At 36.2% G+C, this 17,097-nt stretch overlaps 1 protein-coding gene across 1 annotated transcript; it reads left to right on the plus strand.

Annotated features, from left to right (window-relative positions):
• The first annotated feature begins 2,952 nt into the window (after nt 1-2,952).
• LOC121427349 (cholinesterase 1-like) lies at nt 2,953-13,768 on the plus strand. The gene is made up of 9 exons (XM_041623700.1): nt 2,953-3,662; nt 4,927-5,086; nt 5,905-5,985; nt 6,455-6,573; nt 8,081-8,245; nt 8,616-8,909; nt 11,339-11,682; nt 12,099-12,283; nt 12,696-13,768. The coding sequence occupies exons 1-9, from the start codon at nt 3,282-3,284 to the stop codon at nt 12,788-12,790; spliced, it is 1,824 nt and encodes a 607-aa protein (XP_041479634.1). The 5' UTR covers nt 2,953-3,281; the 3' UTR covers nt 12,791-13,768.
• The last annotated feature ends 3,329 nt before the right edge of the window (nt 13,769-17,097 follow it).

The following is a 17,097-nucleotide window of genomic DNA, read 5'->3' on the forward strand; positions in this document are numbered from 1 at the left end:
TATTATTTTCATAACTATAAATTATCATCATCATTAATATATTACCATTAACCGGTGTTTTGGCTCAGTTGGTAGATAGTCCGTCTTATACAATCGGGAGGACGGGGGACTGTTTCATCAACATTTTTGTCCGACAAGTTGTCAGATCTGACATCTTTCCTTGATTCTGATTGGCTGAGAGGTACTGTTATTATAGTAACTGTCAGATAAAACGTCCGACAAGTCCTTTCATGAAACGCTCTCCAGGAGTTCAATCCTCGCCCGCGTCAGACCAAAATACGTAAAAAGATGGGAGTTGCTGCTACCCTGTTTGGCGTTCAACATTTTAAGGGATGAAGCCTCGTCGACCTGGCGCTGCACAGTGGCTGCCAGGCCCACGATTAATTGGACAAAACGAATATTTCTATTCTTAGTTTTCTATTTTTAACAATAAAATATGGATTTTCAGTTTTCATTAAATTTATTGCAATTGATAATAAATTCATTCATTAATTCATTGGTGCTACAGGGAGAAGGGCATGATGTGACCGCCCGGCCCAGATGACACAGCCTTCATATTTCCATGTAAAATTGTACAAGAAAATCAGTATGTCATAAATAAATAACTGAGCAACAAAACTCAGTGTATGATGTGCAATCATTGCGTTTTTATACTCAGTTTGTGCTTTTTCGAACATGTTCATATATATACGGATTTGTATATACTGATATATTGCAATTTCATGAAAATGCACTTATACCCTTTTTCTAATCATACGGAGTTAAATCCGAATAAATGTACTATTATCAGAATTATCTTTGACAAAATCAACAACTGCCATTACATGTTATTTTCTGAATACTAGCTATACAGTCAAACTTGATTGATCAATTGATTGATTGAGTGAGTGATTTTATTTCTGCATTTATATGCATCAGATTTTCTTTTTTACAGGGGGTACTTGCTGAAAATTGAAAAGCAAAAAGGAGGTTTTCACTACAATGTGAAGGTCAATTGGTCACGAGGAATTCGTCAAGCAAAAAAAAAAAAATTAACGATAAATAGACTTTCACCCCAAACAAATATTTAAGTCATTTTGTGTTCACTTCTGTGTTGCCTATGGAGAATATCGCACGCAGCAACACCCATATAAATGTTTGGGGTGCTTTGAACAGCACCCCTTGCACCCCGCTGCCCATGGCCATGCAATGTATGTAAATAACAAATCAATTATATATATAGTTGCAGTGAATCAATAATATCAACAAAATGTATTATGCATAAAATAAAGTGACATTTTATAGGAATGTAGGAGATCGCTATAGTGGGCGATTATAAGCTTGATAATAATTATGGTGGCCTCGTCAAGTAACATTTCTTCATTGATCAAGTGGATGCATATTGTTGAGCATGATTTGATATGGAAAGAAGATATTCATATTTACTATGATAAGATACAAAATTAAAGGACAAGCCCCCCCCCCCCCACACACACACACACAAAGTGGATTTGAATAAAAAGAGAAAATCCAACAAGCACAGCACTGAAACTTTCATCAAAATCGGGTGTAAAATAAGAGAATTATGACATTTTTAAGTTTCGCTTAATTTCACAAAATAGTTATATTCACATCCCGGTCGTTATGCAAATGAGGAACTGATGTCATCACTCACTCACTAATTCTTTTGTATTTTATTATATGAAATATTCTAATTTTCTCCTCATAGTCCTGTGAAACAAAGTTTTATTTCGCCCTGAACATGTTTAATTCCCATTGTTTAACATTTTATGTTTCAGTCAAGGTGGTCTTAATTGTCAAATCTGCAAAAATTGAAACATTGTATAGGCCTAATTCAAAACAATAAAAAACAAAAGAAATAGTGAGTGAGGGACATCTTCGATTCTCTCATTTGCATTTGAATAAATAAATTGTGCATAATTATAACTATTTTGTGAAAAATAAGCGAAACTTTAAAATGTCATAACTTTCTTATTTTACATCCGATTTTGATGACATTTTCAGCAGTTTACTTGTCTGATATTTCTCTATCGATTCAAATCAACATTTTTTTCTAAAGTAGACATAACCTTTAAATAGTGGGTTGCATTATGACGTCACCGGCAATATCCGCATTTACCCTGTTTATCTACCGACCAGGGTTCCGTAACACAAAGATTAGCAATTAATCGTACGCTTGATTTTCACGATTGATTGTACATTCTAGTCCATGCAATCAATCGTAAAAAAATGTTGCACGATCGTTGCTAAGTTTTGTGTTACGAGATCCTGGATGTAAATATGATTGATCGCAAAATTATCAATCAAAACTTGTCTTATCTGAGAACGATTTTTTTTTTACTTGGGGTGCTGAAGGAAATTCGACAAGCGACGAAAAAAAAGATTTCATAAAGCAACAAAAGAGGTTTCACTAAAAAGTGAAGGTCGATCGCTTTTGTTAAATTTATCATTTTTTTTTAAGCTCGAGGGTGTAGCCTATGGAGAATATATGCACGCAGCACCCCCCCCCCCCGCCCATCCCCTCGAAAATCTTGCATGGGGGTGCTTTATCACCCCTGCTTTACATGGCCGATGAGCTTGCCTCTATACCTGCTTCATATGCCATTATCATGTGCATGTGTGAGATATAATATAGGCCTGGAGGGATTATAAACGCAAAAGATGAAGGGGTCTATGGGCGCCCACCACCGATTTAGATACATGATGTAAAAGCACAGCTTATAGGTTATATGAATAATTCATACCTCTTTCATCATGTCCATATAAGACCCTACACGTGAAAAACGAGTAACAATGGCCCCGATCGAAGAGCGTATACCATATTTAGACATCATACCGCTAGAGAGCAAACAATAGCCTTTATTTGTCAGAATGAACTATAATATTGCGATATCGTGTATAAGCGCATGTGTTTGTCGTCACCCCATGCAGGTTCGAATACCGGTCGTTGTATACAATATGACGCAATATACCGTCCACCTTGTGCTCTACATAAGCTTAAGATAAAAAAGGCGAAAATATATTAATCAAAGGGATTTCTGAACAAAGGGGAACAACTTCCTTAAATGGAGTGAGGACGGGTCTCGCCTTGCTTGCGAATTAACTAGAGTCCTGATTTTGTTCATTTTAATTATACTTTAATATTGCGTAATGTGTTTATATATAGGACTACACCGGTAATATCTTCGCCGATATCCTTTAGTTAAATACAAAGCTCGTCGCGTAACTCGGGTGATTTCATACATTCACTACAGGAGAGGTGCTGCTATACGGTCCTGAAAATGGCCCCGCAATCCTTTTACATTTATCTCGCCATCATCATCGTTGTTGTGCCAGCTGGAAATGCTGACGTGACCGATGATGACGAGCGACTCGTTGTCCAGACTTCGACAGCTACTTTCCGCGGTAAACGAATCGAAGTCAATCCCTATCTCCTACCCAACTTCCAAGGGAGTGCAGCGGCATACACCCGCATCCCCTATGCTCAACCACCAGTTGACGAGTTACGCTTTCGTCGCCCCGTGCCGGTGGTCATCGAAGGCGAGTTCGATGCAACACGGGTTTCAGTGGCCTGTGCTCAGGCTATTCAACCACCTTTTGTTATAGACATGGAAAGTTCGGAAGATTGTCTTACTGTTGATGTTTTTGTTCCTGAACCCAAGGTATGCCGAAATATATATTTATGTATGTATATATATCAATTACTTTAGTTTAATTTTATTCGGTGAAGCGAGTTCATTCGACTATTCTGGCCTTCATCGTGCCTACAAAGCTAGTAAAATGAATTGCTGAAATTTATAATAAAATACATGCATATCTACATACACATAGATAATAGACATATATAGATCTATAGTTAATTCATGCATATAGTGCTACACAAAAGCATTTGATATCAGTGAAGCTATATTTAAGTTATACACGATGAGCAACATTAATTACTAGACTAATTAATTATGAGTAATGAAATCAGACTGCAGCTTTAATCTTGCCTATTAATTTCATTTCGGAGCAAGCCAAATGTTTAACTTAATTTTATTAATCTCTAGGTAGACCCCTCCCCACACACAGAACAAAAAAGGAAAAAGAATGGACCGTATCATATATTTGCATGGATTTCCAGTCAATGTTCAAAGGTTTATTTATTCTTAGATCCCTGTTCTGCAAATTAAACATGAAGCATGGAGACTACAAATCTAAGTCAAACATTTTGTTATGTAATATGATTACTTAATTACAGTAAATACCGATGGTGATTTTTGAAAGGAAATGAAGGGAAAGTATTAGGAATCAAGTAAGTGTTGCTCACATCGATCTTATTCCTGTAACATGACAATCCATTCTCTACCATGGTACAAATGCTCCATTTTATTTTACGCATGATAATTGATTGAGCACTTTTGATTGGAAGGATCAAAGCTATATTGATTTGACGGATCAGCGAAAATAATGCCAGTTATCAAATTCGATAGAGATGCTGAGTAGGCACATGCAAATTCAAAAGTGCAACCGATGAGAATGATATTTGTTCCCAATACTCTACAAGACGGATCTATGTACTCTAAAGGAAGAAAATGGAAGAAAAGGAAGAAGAATAAAGGTCATATTGGTGGAAACCTTGAACATGAATCAATCAAAATTTGGCTTTGATTTTTAGATGAATAGTTTTGTCTTGTTTTCTCTTCTTTCTTCACTTACACTTTCTCCTCTCCCACTCCCCTTCTCTCTCTCCCTCACTTTCTACCCCTTCTATCATTCCTTCCCGACCCCCTTCTCTCTCCCTCAATCTCCCCCTCTGTACCCACCCTCTCACTCTCAATTTCCCCCTCCCTCTCTCTCTCACATATGACCACGCCCACCTGAAACGACATCCTCACATCTACACACACACACACACACACACACGCATCTCTCCTTACATTACAGCCATCGTCTGCTGCTGTAATGGTTTGGATCCATGGAGGAGGATATAGTGTGGGAGCTGGTTCGATCCCAGGTTCTTTACCAGTGCCATTGGCAGTCATGAATGACGTCATAGTAGTTACTGTCAATTATCGTCTCAATGTCTTCGGTTTCCTCTCGTTGGGTAAGGAATTAAATAGAATTTACAATAAATCATGCATTTATTTATTCTGTTTCTTTTTAGTTTTACCGCCTAAATTGTTTTGTCTCTTCTACCCTGGTGGGTGTTTCATAAAGCTTTTCGTAAAGTTACGAACGACTTTACGCACGACTGGAACATGTTCTTATAGGTCATAACTCAATTACATAGGGATATCATATAGCACAAGAAAGGATCACCAGTCGTGCGTAAAGTCATTCGTATCTTACGAACAGCTTTATGAATTACCCGTCAGGTTTGAAACAAAAGCAATGGTAGAAGGCCTACCTTACTGGGCCAATCACCTCAATCATGTCAACATATTCGGTTTTAATATTTTTTCGACCTGGGTGGATATTCCAATTGGATTTCAGTAATGAAAATCACCGCACTCGTATTTGCTGACGAACTAAAAATACTCGTTATAGGCTGGAGAAAGTTTATATCTCACGCCCGTAGTTTGGGTGTGGATGTATTTTTTTATACTACCTTAACTTACAGCATTGCATGCAGGCCCTTACATTGGTCTGTGTGGTAAGATTGAACGTTGTAAAAATACTATAAATGAAGGTTGATCTCATTCTACGATTAAAGGAATATATATGTTTTTCTATTAAATCAATAGAGTTGTCCTTTTTTAGCAGAAATACATTTTCATGATTGGTCAGTTTCTTTGATCAAATAAGACTCTAAATTGGAGATGAAAAGTGATGTCATCTGGTCACATTTAACATAATATAACCTCACGTTATAAATTTAGCTCACAAATAAATGAATCGTGTGCTCTTTGGATTAATTACCAGGAGAAGATGACGTGAGCGAAGCTAACGTAGGAATGCTAGATCAGCGACAGGCCTTGGTTTGGGTCCAGGAAAATATCGCAGGTGAGTAACAATGACATTCAAGAAAATGAACCGTACACAGGAGATAAATCTATCAAAAATAATAGGAGGAGGAAAGGGAGGGGTGTCATTCAGTTAATCAATTAGAAAACTTATTCTTACAGCTCAAAAGACAAACTAAATTGATAATTATACGTCATTATACCGTTTGGGTTTTATATCGAGCATTTCTTGGATTATTATTGAAGATTGCTTTTAAATAGATGAAAACAGTAAAAAAAATGTATCTTGTAATATTAATTGATTAATTTAAAGGTATAAAGTGCCCTTTTGTAAGGGTTAAAGTTAAACTATGAGCCATAACATGTGGTGTGTTGTAATGTGAATGTCATGTTTCTGCAAAATATGAATTATGATTTGTTTTCGAAGGCTATTTAGATATCATGGGGCTCCTGTTCCTATTAACAGACGTACTTGAAATAGTAATATGAGACAATTTTTCACTTGTTAGCATTCGGTGGAGATCCCAGCAGAGTAACAATCTTCGGAGAAAGCGCCGGTGGGATGAGTGTCAGTTTTCACGTCCTATCACCAATGAGCAAAGGCCTTTTCTCAGGAGCTATCTTTCAGGTAAAATATAAATAGAATTACTTTATTGTTTATTCATTCATACTTTTATAAGGACTTAGCAATATAAAACTGCTTTTTTATAAAGCGTGATAAGAGTAATAATGATCTTGTGAAAATATCAACAGCGTGATATCAAGGATTGAGAATTGTTGAGGGATTCCGATAAAAGTCTCATGCAAAAAATGTTCAACGAAACTCTACAAAATTTTGCTTCTTATTCAGATATGATTGGATCTTTGTCCTTATCGATGAGTCAAGTTTTCTTAACTGTGTTCAGTAATTTTTACGACTTTGATCATGTTGATTTTTTTTGGGGGGGGGTTGTAGTTTATCATCATATTTATATTGATTTCACTTCTGCATGATTGTCGCTACCTCAAAATAATGTTATTGAGCTATATTTCTTCTTTGTCACGCCATGTCCGACCACGCCTTCCTTAGATTCATCATGCCATTCTAAAACTGGGATGAAAACTTCACCCTTCTGTGATTGGTTAAAAGCTGTTCACGTGATTGTGGGTATCTTCAACTACTTAAGAATGTTTGCATGATTGGCACTCCGCTATAAACTATTTGGAAGACAACGTCACTTTTGTGACGACAGTTCTGACATAATACTTAGGGTTTGATGGAAAGTAACGTCACAGCCAAGTAGTGATAAAAGGTGAATCCCTGAAAATACGAGTAATTTCAGCGGCCATGCATACGAGAGCTCGAGTGCCTTCTAGCGGTGTCACGGCAACTACTTTTTAGATATCTGTAGCCATGATTCTTGCTTAACTTGTGAACAAAGTCGGCCGTCTGCTTGACAAAGATGTTGGCCTCCAGACCATGGAGGAAAAAAGAATGGAGTGACAACGGAATGCAAATTAATTCATGTATAGGTTTCGTGTGTTAAAGTGGCACTTAAAAAGAATTCATACGAAATAAGGAGGAAATTCGAGGGTTGAATGTTTACTACCAGTGGATAGGATAAATGTCTGACATTCAATATCTGACAAAAAAGGGTACCTCGACCGGCTCATTTTAAAAATAAATCAGCATTTATCAAGACTACACCTGACGGGACCAAATGAGAGATCATGCAGTGGACCAAATTCACCACTTGAGAGAGTAAAATGACCCCAATTCTTCCGCCAGTAAAAATATAGTTCCATGGGGGTGATATCTTTCCAATTTGGAAAAAGTAAGTTCAGTAGGTACCCTCTCTAGAATCAGTGTTAGATTGTCAGTCATATTCATTCATTTTTGTCCATCAGCAATATCAAATTAAAAATTGAGCGATGGGTTGGGTCGAATGAATATGCCTGCCAGTTGTGATTGGGCCCGTGCAACCTACACGAAGAATTCAATGCATTCAAATCAAATGTTTCATCCCAACTATAAAACAAAAAATCCTATCTGGACTGCGCCTCTGTGCCCTCAGTGAATATCGAGGTACTTCCACATAGTTTTAACCAGAAACTCTCAAGACACTTGTATAATATATGACTTTTCTCTAATACAGAGCGGTGTACTGACAAGTCAATGGTCCTATTCCACGGAGGCTGAGGGTGAAGAAACGGTTTTCTTGTTTGGACGAGCCCTGAACTGCTCTCAAGAGAATTACAAGGAACTCGTTCAATGCCTTCGAGAAATTCCAGCTGATGCTATTGTCGATTTCATAGCAACGGTAATTAACAAGTACACTGCTTCATCTTCCATTTTCTCAGATGCTCCACAAAGACAATGATTGAAATTGTTTACCAAAAATCCGAGTACCATTACTAAATAACACCGCGATACACATGAAATAGTAATAAAAGTCATGAATAAATGAATACAAAATGTATGTAGGGGCGCCCCGGGGATCGAGACAATATTGCGGAGGAAGAGGGTGTTATTATTACTATCTATTTTGATACGGTCTCAATGAGTAATTCCAGTTGCATACATAACAGATTAAGTGCAAAGTAACTTAAAAAGACATAATGTCTTCTACATCCATATAGAGCGTAATTAGTAGGTTTGTACCAATTGTTTATTCAAATTATTGTACATAGAATCCAATGGAAATGTTCACCAACCCACCTCGACCTGTTGTCGATGGTGCGTTCATACCACGTGACCCAAGAGAGATGTACGCTGCAGGAGAGGTGAACCAAGTCACCGTCATGACTGGATGTCTATCAGAAGAAGGAAACATGTTCATCATGCCTCCAGATTTAGGACTAGAGAACCCCGAGCGACCCGTCTTCAACAGGACTTCTTTTGAAGGAGTCATTTCGATGTTTATGAAATCCAGTGATGAGCTATTGATGGATACAGCCACAACGGTTTACATGAAACCTGAAGAGGTACGGTATTGTATGGAAGCTTAAAAGTGCCACCGAGATGTTGAGATAATTATCTCGGGAAGTCGACATCTTGATAGCAAAAGATAAGATGACGAGATCCCAGATCTCATCATGTCGACATCTTTTAGAAGAAATGATGAGATGACAAGATCCCGAATCTCATCATGTCTATATCTTTTAGAAGAGATGTTGAGATGACAAGATCCCGGATCTCATCATGTCAACATCTTTTAGAAGAGATGTTGAGATGACAAGATCCCGGATCTCATCATGTCAACATCTTTTAGAAGAGATGAGATGACAAGATCCCGGATCTCGTCATGTCGTCATCTTTTAGAAGAGATGATGAGATGACAAGATCCCGGATCTCATCATGTCAACATCGTGTAGAAGAGATGATGAGATGACAAGATCTTCGTCCATGATCATGTCATCTAATCATCTCTTCTTAAAGATGTAGACATGACGAGATCCAAGATCTTGTCATCTCATCATCTCTTCTACAAGATGTCAACATGATGAGATCCGGGATCTTGTCATCTCATCATCTCTTCTACATGATGTCAACATGATGAGATCCGGGATCAAAATACAAACTATTTAACATCAGAAACAATTAACATAAAAAAATTTAGAGTGGGAAGTGACAATTTAAACATACAAGTACATAGCATTGGAAATCAATTGAATGTTATCTCGCTCTTCATCAATTCGTATGAAAGGCTTTGTATATTTTTTAAAAAACTAACAAGGAGGTACAGGCTTGTAAATTTGAAGGAAGTGTATTAAATGATTTGGGTCCGTAATATGCGAAAGATTTTCTTTTATATTCAGTTATAGCTTTGGGAAGCTGAAGGGGGCATCGCAAAGAAAACCGTGTCCTGTAATTCACGGGCCGTTTACATACTAAAGGTTTTAAATAATTTGGAACTAAATTGTTCATTATTTTATATACAAAAACACAATACTGATATTTTATAAGCTGATCTACTGATTGCCATTTCAGAGACTGCAACAAAGAAATTTGTGATGTATTATAATCTTTTTTTCAAAAGCATCCTGGCATATTTATTTTGAAGTTTTTGTATCTTATCTAAATGTATTTTTGCACTGCTTCCCCAAGATGTACTACAGTAATCAATGTGAGGTAAATTCATAGAAAAGTACAGCTTCTTCATGATATCAAAGGACAGTAAATGCTTAATCCGCCTTATACAACCTATTGCTCGAGATATTTTACAAACGATATTAGTAATATGTTCACACCAAGTCAAGCCCGGATCGAGCATGACACCTAAGTATTTAATCTTTTTTACATTTTCTAATTGTATGTTCCTGAATTTCACTGGCAAATGAGCACCCCTCAACTTTTTCTTTCGACCAAATACCATGGCTTTTGTTTTTTGCGGGTGTAAATGCATATTATTTAAGTCTAACCATTTACATATTGAATCAAAATCATCTTGCAAATACTTTTGTACCTCCTTAATTGATTCACCGTGATTAAAAATGGTGGTATCATCAGCATACAGAGACATTTTAGAATGTACATGCAATTTCAAGTGAATATAAAGCAGATATATCATCGAGTGCACGGAATCCGTCGAATTTGAAAAGAAAGAAAAGTTAACATCATTACTATACTCCCGATTGTGGCCGGAAAATCCAATATTTATGAATGTATCTTGGAACAATTCTGTATGTGATTTTATGTTATGTTTCCATGATGATCACGGAATAATCAATTATCAAAAAAAAGTACATGTTAAACGTTGATTTGTGTACTGTTGAGTACAAATAAATGTTAATAACATCGTGTTTTTTTTTTTAGTTTAATCGAATATTATTCAAATATGGTTACTCATTTATCAGTCATCATCGCTTGAAATTAAAAATACATCGAAGTTAATAATCTAACTGCAAGCGTGTCACCAACCTCATAAAACATTTAAATTTGGCTGTAGATTATTAACAATCGATCGTTGTTTTATATATCCTGGGCCTCTGTACACTGTAAATACTCCGGTGTTGATTTAACACCATCCCGGAATCTATATATGTCCACACCAGAGAAGTGTATAACACCAGTTTCGTTTTGGTCTAACACCAGAAAGTGTTTATGCACCAATTAGTATTAAAACATCATCGGTTTGATTCCAAACTGGTGTTGTTTCAATACTTCCCTGGTGTAGACATATATAGATTCCGGGCTGGTGTTAAATCAACATCGGAGTTTTTGCAGTGTAATATATAAAGTAAAGTGTACGATCGTAGGGTTGATTTCTATGACTGGTTACTTTGATTCTTTATTAAATGATCATTCTTGAAAATCAAAATGATTGATCGCTAACCTTTGGGCCTTTATGAACAAAGATATTGAGACAGAATTGGAGGCTGGTCATTAACAACATTTTCATTCTATATCATAGATGGTGAAAGCAGAACCCGAGTACTCGGATGTCGCCGCTGATTTCATGGGCGATTATTTCTTCGTTTGCCCCAATTTCTTGGCAGCAGACCAGCTCTCAGATGCTGGCATTACCACCTACAGTTACATGATGACCCACAGACCTTCTGTTTCAATGTGGGGAAAACAGATCGAATGGTTAGGAGCAACCCATGGTGAAGATCTTCCTTATACTCTCGGGAATCCATTCATGTTAGAATCATTGGATCCGGAACATAATCTATTCTTGATTGGTCTCTTCAATGAACAAGAAGTAGAGATGGCCATTCAAATCATGAAGTACTGGTCAAACTTTGCAAAGACAGGGTAATTATGACATATCTTCAATAATCTCATGATCATTATTCCTGTGTTTCTCTTTTTAGTTGTTTTCATACCATAACCAACTGGTTACTCGAGATTACTTTCCCCTCAAATCTAGGTGGTTTTTACATGGTGTATGATTAATACTCCGTACTTATATGCCAAGTTGTGTTAACTTGTGTTTTGGGCCTCCATGTCACAATTCAAAAGTCTTTTTTTAGATAATGATAAAACAAGATGTGCACCTTTTTTCCCACTTCGGAAAAATGTGCACGACGAAATCTAATTTTTGTACCATTTTTAATTCAATGAGCTAAAACCACTCCGCGAGAACACATAAACTGGTAAATCCGTCGAAAATACTGAATTGTCCAAGTTTATTTGTATATGAAACTCACTTTTTTCTATCTCTAATTCAGGAATCCCAATCTTTCATGCAAAGAAAGCAAGCCAGATCCAAATTATCCGTTATGGGAAACTTATTCAAAGGAAATCAAAAGTTACAAGGAACTTTCAATGACTTTTGAGAATCGTCAAGGTATACCCAATCCTCAGAGTTGTATGTTCCAGAATCATCTCCTACCTAAGCTGCAGAAAAATGCAGGTATACAACAAAACACTTCATAATTTAAGCAAGTTTCAGTAAAGTACTGGCAGTTGATTTCTCTTTAAAATGCTCATTTGCGCTATTGTGCGATTTGCGTCAGTCATCAACGTTTCTTTTTTTTATTACAATTATCTTATTCTGAATGGTGATACTGGGAAAAGAATAAAAAGGGGCCAAGCCACCGTTCCTCCAGGATCAATAGGTGTGATTGGGTTCTCCATTCTTAGCTCAAATCTAGCTTCTCATCATAGATTGAATATGTCAAGGCAATATTTTCTTATATTCGAGGACTTACTTTGTATTTCTATTACACCAGTTCTCTGCGCATACATTTTACAATTTAGTTCATTGATCTTGTCACAATATAAAAAGAAATACGAAGAAATTATTCTTATCTTTTCTTTTGCAGCCGAATTGGCCCGACTAAATTCTCTTTTAGAAGAAAAGGTGGTGGCTGATAGTGGAAAGACTTGTGAAGATCCCGATTCCTGCCCGGAGGAATAGATAGCTTGATATACAACGTCATAAACTGGGTCATCAGAATCAACTGCAATTTTATTTTTGTGTAGGATTTACTATACAAAATTCTATGCTTACTTAATAGGCATTAATAAAAAAAAATGTATCAAATAAAGAATGATTGATTTAGAAACGATCATTTGGGATAAGCATTTATTATTATTGGAATTCTTGAACTTCAATAATTTTAGGGATTGTTTGCACAAAAGTTTTCAGGTTTTTTTAATATATCAACGCTTGATCACCACTGATTACGACATTCCTTATTCTGTTGATGTGTTTTCCGTTCATATCATCATTCAATTGTAGTTGAAAAAAAGTCTTCATTCCTTCACTCTTAAAAGGATTGGTCAAAGAAACCAGCCTACTGATAAATGTGCCGTCGATTAAATACATATCGGCTCATTTGACCAATCCCTTTATGAAAATGTTACTAATCCCATTTTCAAGGAAGAATAGTTTGCTTCTGATGAAATGAGCTGTATATCTCTGACTGAAGAATACTCAATTAACTTTGAACTTTTTCTAGACGAAATGGAAGCCAATGATTATCTGAAAAGTTGACAAATAATCGAATTTCACCATAACCAGTGCTATATGTGAGAGTATCCATCAGGCAGACCCCGTGGGTGTCCCAGCGCAGTGGCATGTGACAAAAGAACACCATGCCTCCTTGCCAAAATAATTCTAACCGATATGGTGGTACCCTTATACCATAGCTCTATGCTTATACCACTTATATTTATGCTCTGCCTTACCTGCCTAACCTCAAGGGTTTTAATAATGATGGAAAAAGCAGGAGAATCGTTCACCTACATTGACAAAGCTACTAATTGCATTTCGATATTTGGCAATACCCCCCTCTATAATAAGTGTACCACATTTTAATTCTGATTACATTTTATACATCTTTTCTAGTGGAATATACTTGATTATAAATGAATTTGATTGTATTCAATTGAATCTGTGTCATGCAGGAAGCTTGTTTGGAAAGTTATGCTTACATACTTCGTGTGGATTGAGAGTTGTGGGATTTGGTAGTCAGGAGTCCCTTTTCACTACAATATGTTTTGGTGAGGAAGAAATGAGTGAATAATATATAACTGGAAAGTGTATTCGAGATATGAAGAGTTTGGTTTCTACAGCGACAAGGTCCACTTTGGACATTCCAAGAAAAATCGTGTTTTTTATTTTCACTTATTGCAATATTCTTATGAGAAACTAAATTGTCATGATGTACTACCCTATCACGTGAACATAAAATTGGGTATGAAAGTAATCTACCTGTCTTCAATTTTTTTTATATATATATTTTGTCAAAAATTATCTTTGTGGACCTAACCCCTTTTTGCAAGTAAACTAAAAATGAATCAAACTCTTCTGAATTAAAAAGTATCATCAGAGCGACTAAAAATCTATAGGTTTTGAGCCAGAAAACAATAAAATACATGAAAAATTGATCTAACCCCTTTTGACAAATGAGCTCTTCTGAAGAGTTTGGTTGCAAAAGGGGTTAGATCCACTCCAAAAAAAAAAACATTTTTTCCCCTCTAATTGCAATATTCTTATGCGAAACAAAATTTTCATGATACCCTACCATGTGAACATAAAATTGGTACAAAAGAAATCCACCTGTCTTCATATCTTTTAAAAAAAATGTGGGCCTAACCCATTTTGAAACCAAACTGAATTGGACCTAACCCCTTTAGAAAAAAAAAATTCTTTGCCACTTTCGTTCACTTAGTGGGAAATCAAACTTTTCTTGAGTATCATATAGCTACTAAAAGTATATACATTGAGACAAAAAAAAAATCAAATTTGATGAAAGTGGACTTAACCCTTTTGCAACTGAGCTCCTCATAATATATTCTCGATTCATATAATGGGCTTCCCACCAGGGGGTGGACACAATAGCACATCCCCAATGTATTTCGGGTTAAACTTCGTAATTCCGAAGGTTCGTAAATCCGAAACACACAAATTGCATATACCTCGATGTTCGTTAATGCGAAAACGTTAATCCGAATATTTGTGGAGTTATTCCGAAGCTTCGTTAATCTGAAAACAAAATAGGGTTCGTTATTCCGAGGGTTCATTAGTCCGAGAACGAAATAAGAAGAGGTTCTTTATTCCAAAATTTCGTTAGTCTGAAAACGAAAAAGGTTCTTTATTCCGAAGGTTAGTATAGTCCGAAAACGAAATAAGGTTCGTTATTCCGAAGGATCGTTAATCCGAAAACGAAATAAAGTTCGTTATTAAAAAAAAAGCCGGGGAAACTGGAAAGGGCAAGCATGGTGGAGGGGGTGCGTAGAAGTCCATTTTCAATTGTTACGGGAAGGGCAGACATGCAGGGGCGTGGCCGAACTTATTTTCCTTGGGGGCAAAGCCGGAACGGGGCAGTTATAAATTGGCACTTTGGTGATATTTTCACCATGAAATCAAATACCGACTGGGAATTCAGCAAGCCGACTCCTTTATGACAAGAATCCCCAGTCGGTATTTGATCTCATCTTCTTGTCCTAAAGATGGCGGCTTGCTGAATCCCCAGTCAGTATTTGATTTAATCTTCTCTTAAGCTGCTCCCCCTATTTGACTTTTAAATCCAAATAACAATGGAAAGGATAGTATCAAATATTTAAATGTCGACCGATATTGATCAACGGGTGTATCTTCCCTTTTTCCTCACCCACTATTCTCTTCATCCCACCCCCCCCCCCTCTCTCTCACACACACTTTCTATTTTTATATCATTTTCTCCTTCACACACAATTTGTTTTACAGTACAAAACTTAAAAGTGATCACAGTGAACAGGTACAGTTTGGTAATTTTATATCAGAACAAGTTTATTGTCTGCTAACTGATGCATACAGGATGCAGAGCTATACAAGCAAAATCGCCCGGGAAACAAAATATACTCATATACAGAATTTGTTAGCAAATTTACACATTTCATAATTCTCTTTTCCTCACACAGGTCACTCCCTCCCACCATGTCTCTCTCTCTCTCTCTCAATCTTACACTGATATCGTGCCATATGTTACCCCAACAGCATGTACAAGTATTTGAAACAGAAAAATAAACTTCATAGAAATATCCATGCATACCCCTACCGAAAATTCAAAGCCAACCAAAAATGTGGCGTTGACAAATAAGACACAGATCAGTTATTACTATCACCCTAACAGGGTCAAACTGCCTCATCATAATAAAAGTGACTAGAAATTTGACGTGTCCAAAGGACACAGATGCCTCCGCTTAACGCGATCAGAAATTCATTCAGATATACCTGGATTCCTACAAACATGCCATTTACATTTTTACTGAAAATTCTAAACTGACAAAAGTGCTAGCTATCCTTTCAGAGCTTTTACCATTACTTTGTATTTCTCAAGAAAAAATAAAAAACAATAAGCAAAAAAAAATTAAATAAATACAAGAGTGATGCTGTTCATCAATCAAATCGACAAATCTAGAATACAGCAGTGAGTAGCATTTGAGACTATAATTGTACATAAACATATCAAATTTCTGCTGTTGAAAATGAACAAAAGTTTTTGGATAGAAAAGCAATAAAAGAAGAATTCATCTCCAAGTTGAAGTTGGCAGACTGAGATCCCATTACCATATTATATTCACACACAATTTCTTACAAGTCTACAATACCTGGTAAATAAATCTCTGCTAACTATTGATGACAACTTACTGACAAACTTTAGCAACATAGGCCTGAAATCACAAAGATTATTTTAAAAAAGGTTGAAACCATAGACAGTCAATGCTGATTTTCATACATAAATTAACACAGCAAGTAATTACAATATTGGTCCAATAAAGAATGTGCACCATTGCCACAGATAGTGTGCTATGCATTTAGAAAAGATTACTATTTTCTTGCTCAGTGTGACAATTGCTATTTTTTTTCAAAACGATTCACACAGAAAAATAACATTAAATGTCCTGCTTGAATTGATGAAATCTAGTCTTAGATATTATTTTGGGCAAATTCAGATTTTGTTGTTTTTATTTGGGGTAACTTTTCACCCATGTATCTCCATTCAGATCGAAGTTACAGTATTGATCGGCATACAAGTCATAGCCATATGACTTGTATGGTTTGATCCATTTATACAAATATTTCCAACGGAATCTTTCTGTGCACATTAATGGAATTTGAACTTGTATTCTGGAAAACAAGAAACTACTTGAACTTTCGGCCATACAAACTGATGGAATCACAATGAAGTCATTGGCGGTTAAGTATGAAGTAGCTGTGAAACACTGTTTTTCATT

The sequence above is a fragment of the Lytechinus variegatus genome, chromosome 1 (assembly GCF_018143015.1).
Source record: "Lytechinus variegatus isolate NC3 chromosome 1, Lvar_3.0, whole genome shotgun sequence".
In the NCBI taxonomy this organism is placed as follows: domain Eukaryota; kingdom Metazoa; phylum Echinodermata; class Echinoidea; order Temnopleuroida; family Toxopneustidae; genus Lytechinus; species Lytechinus variegatus.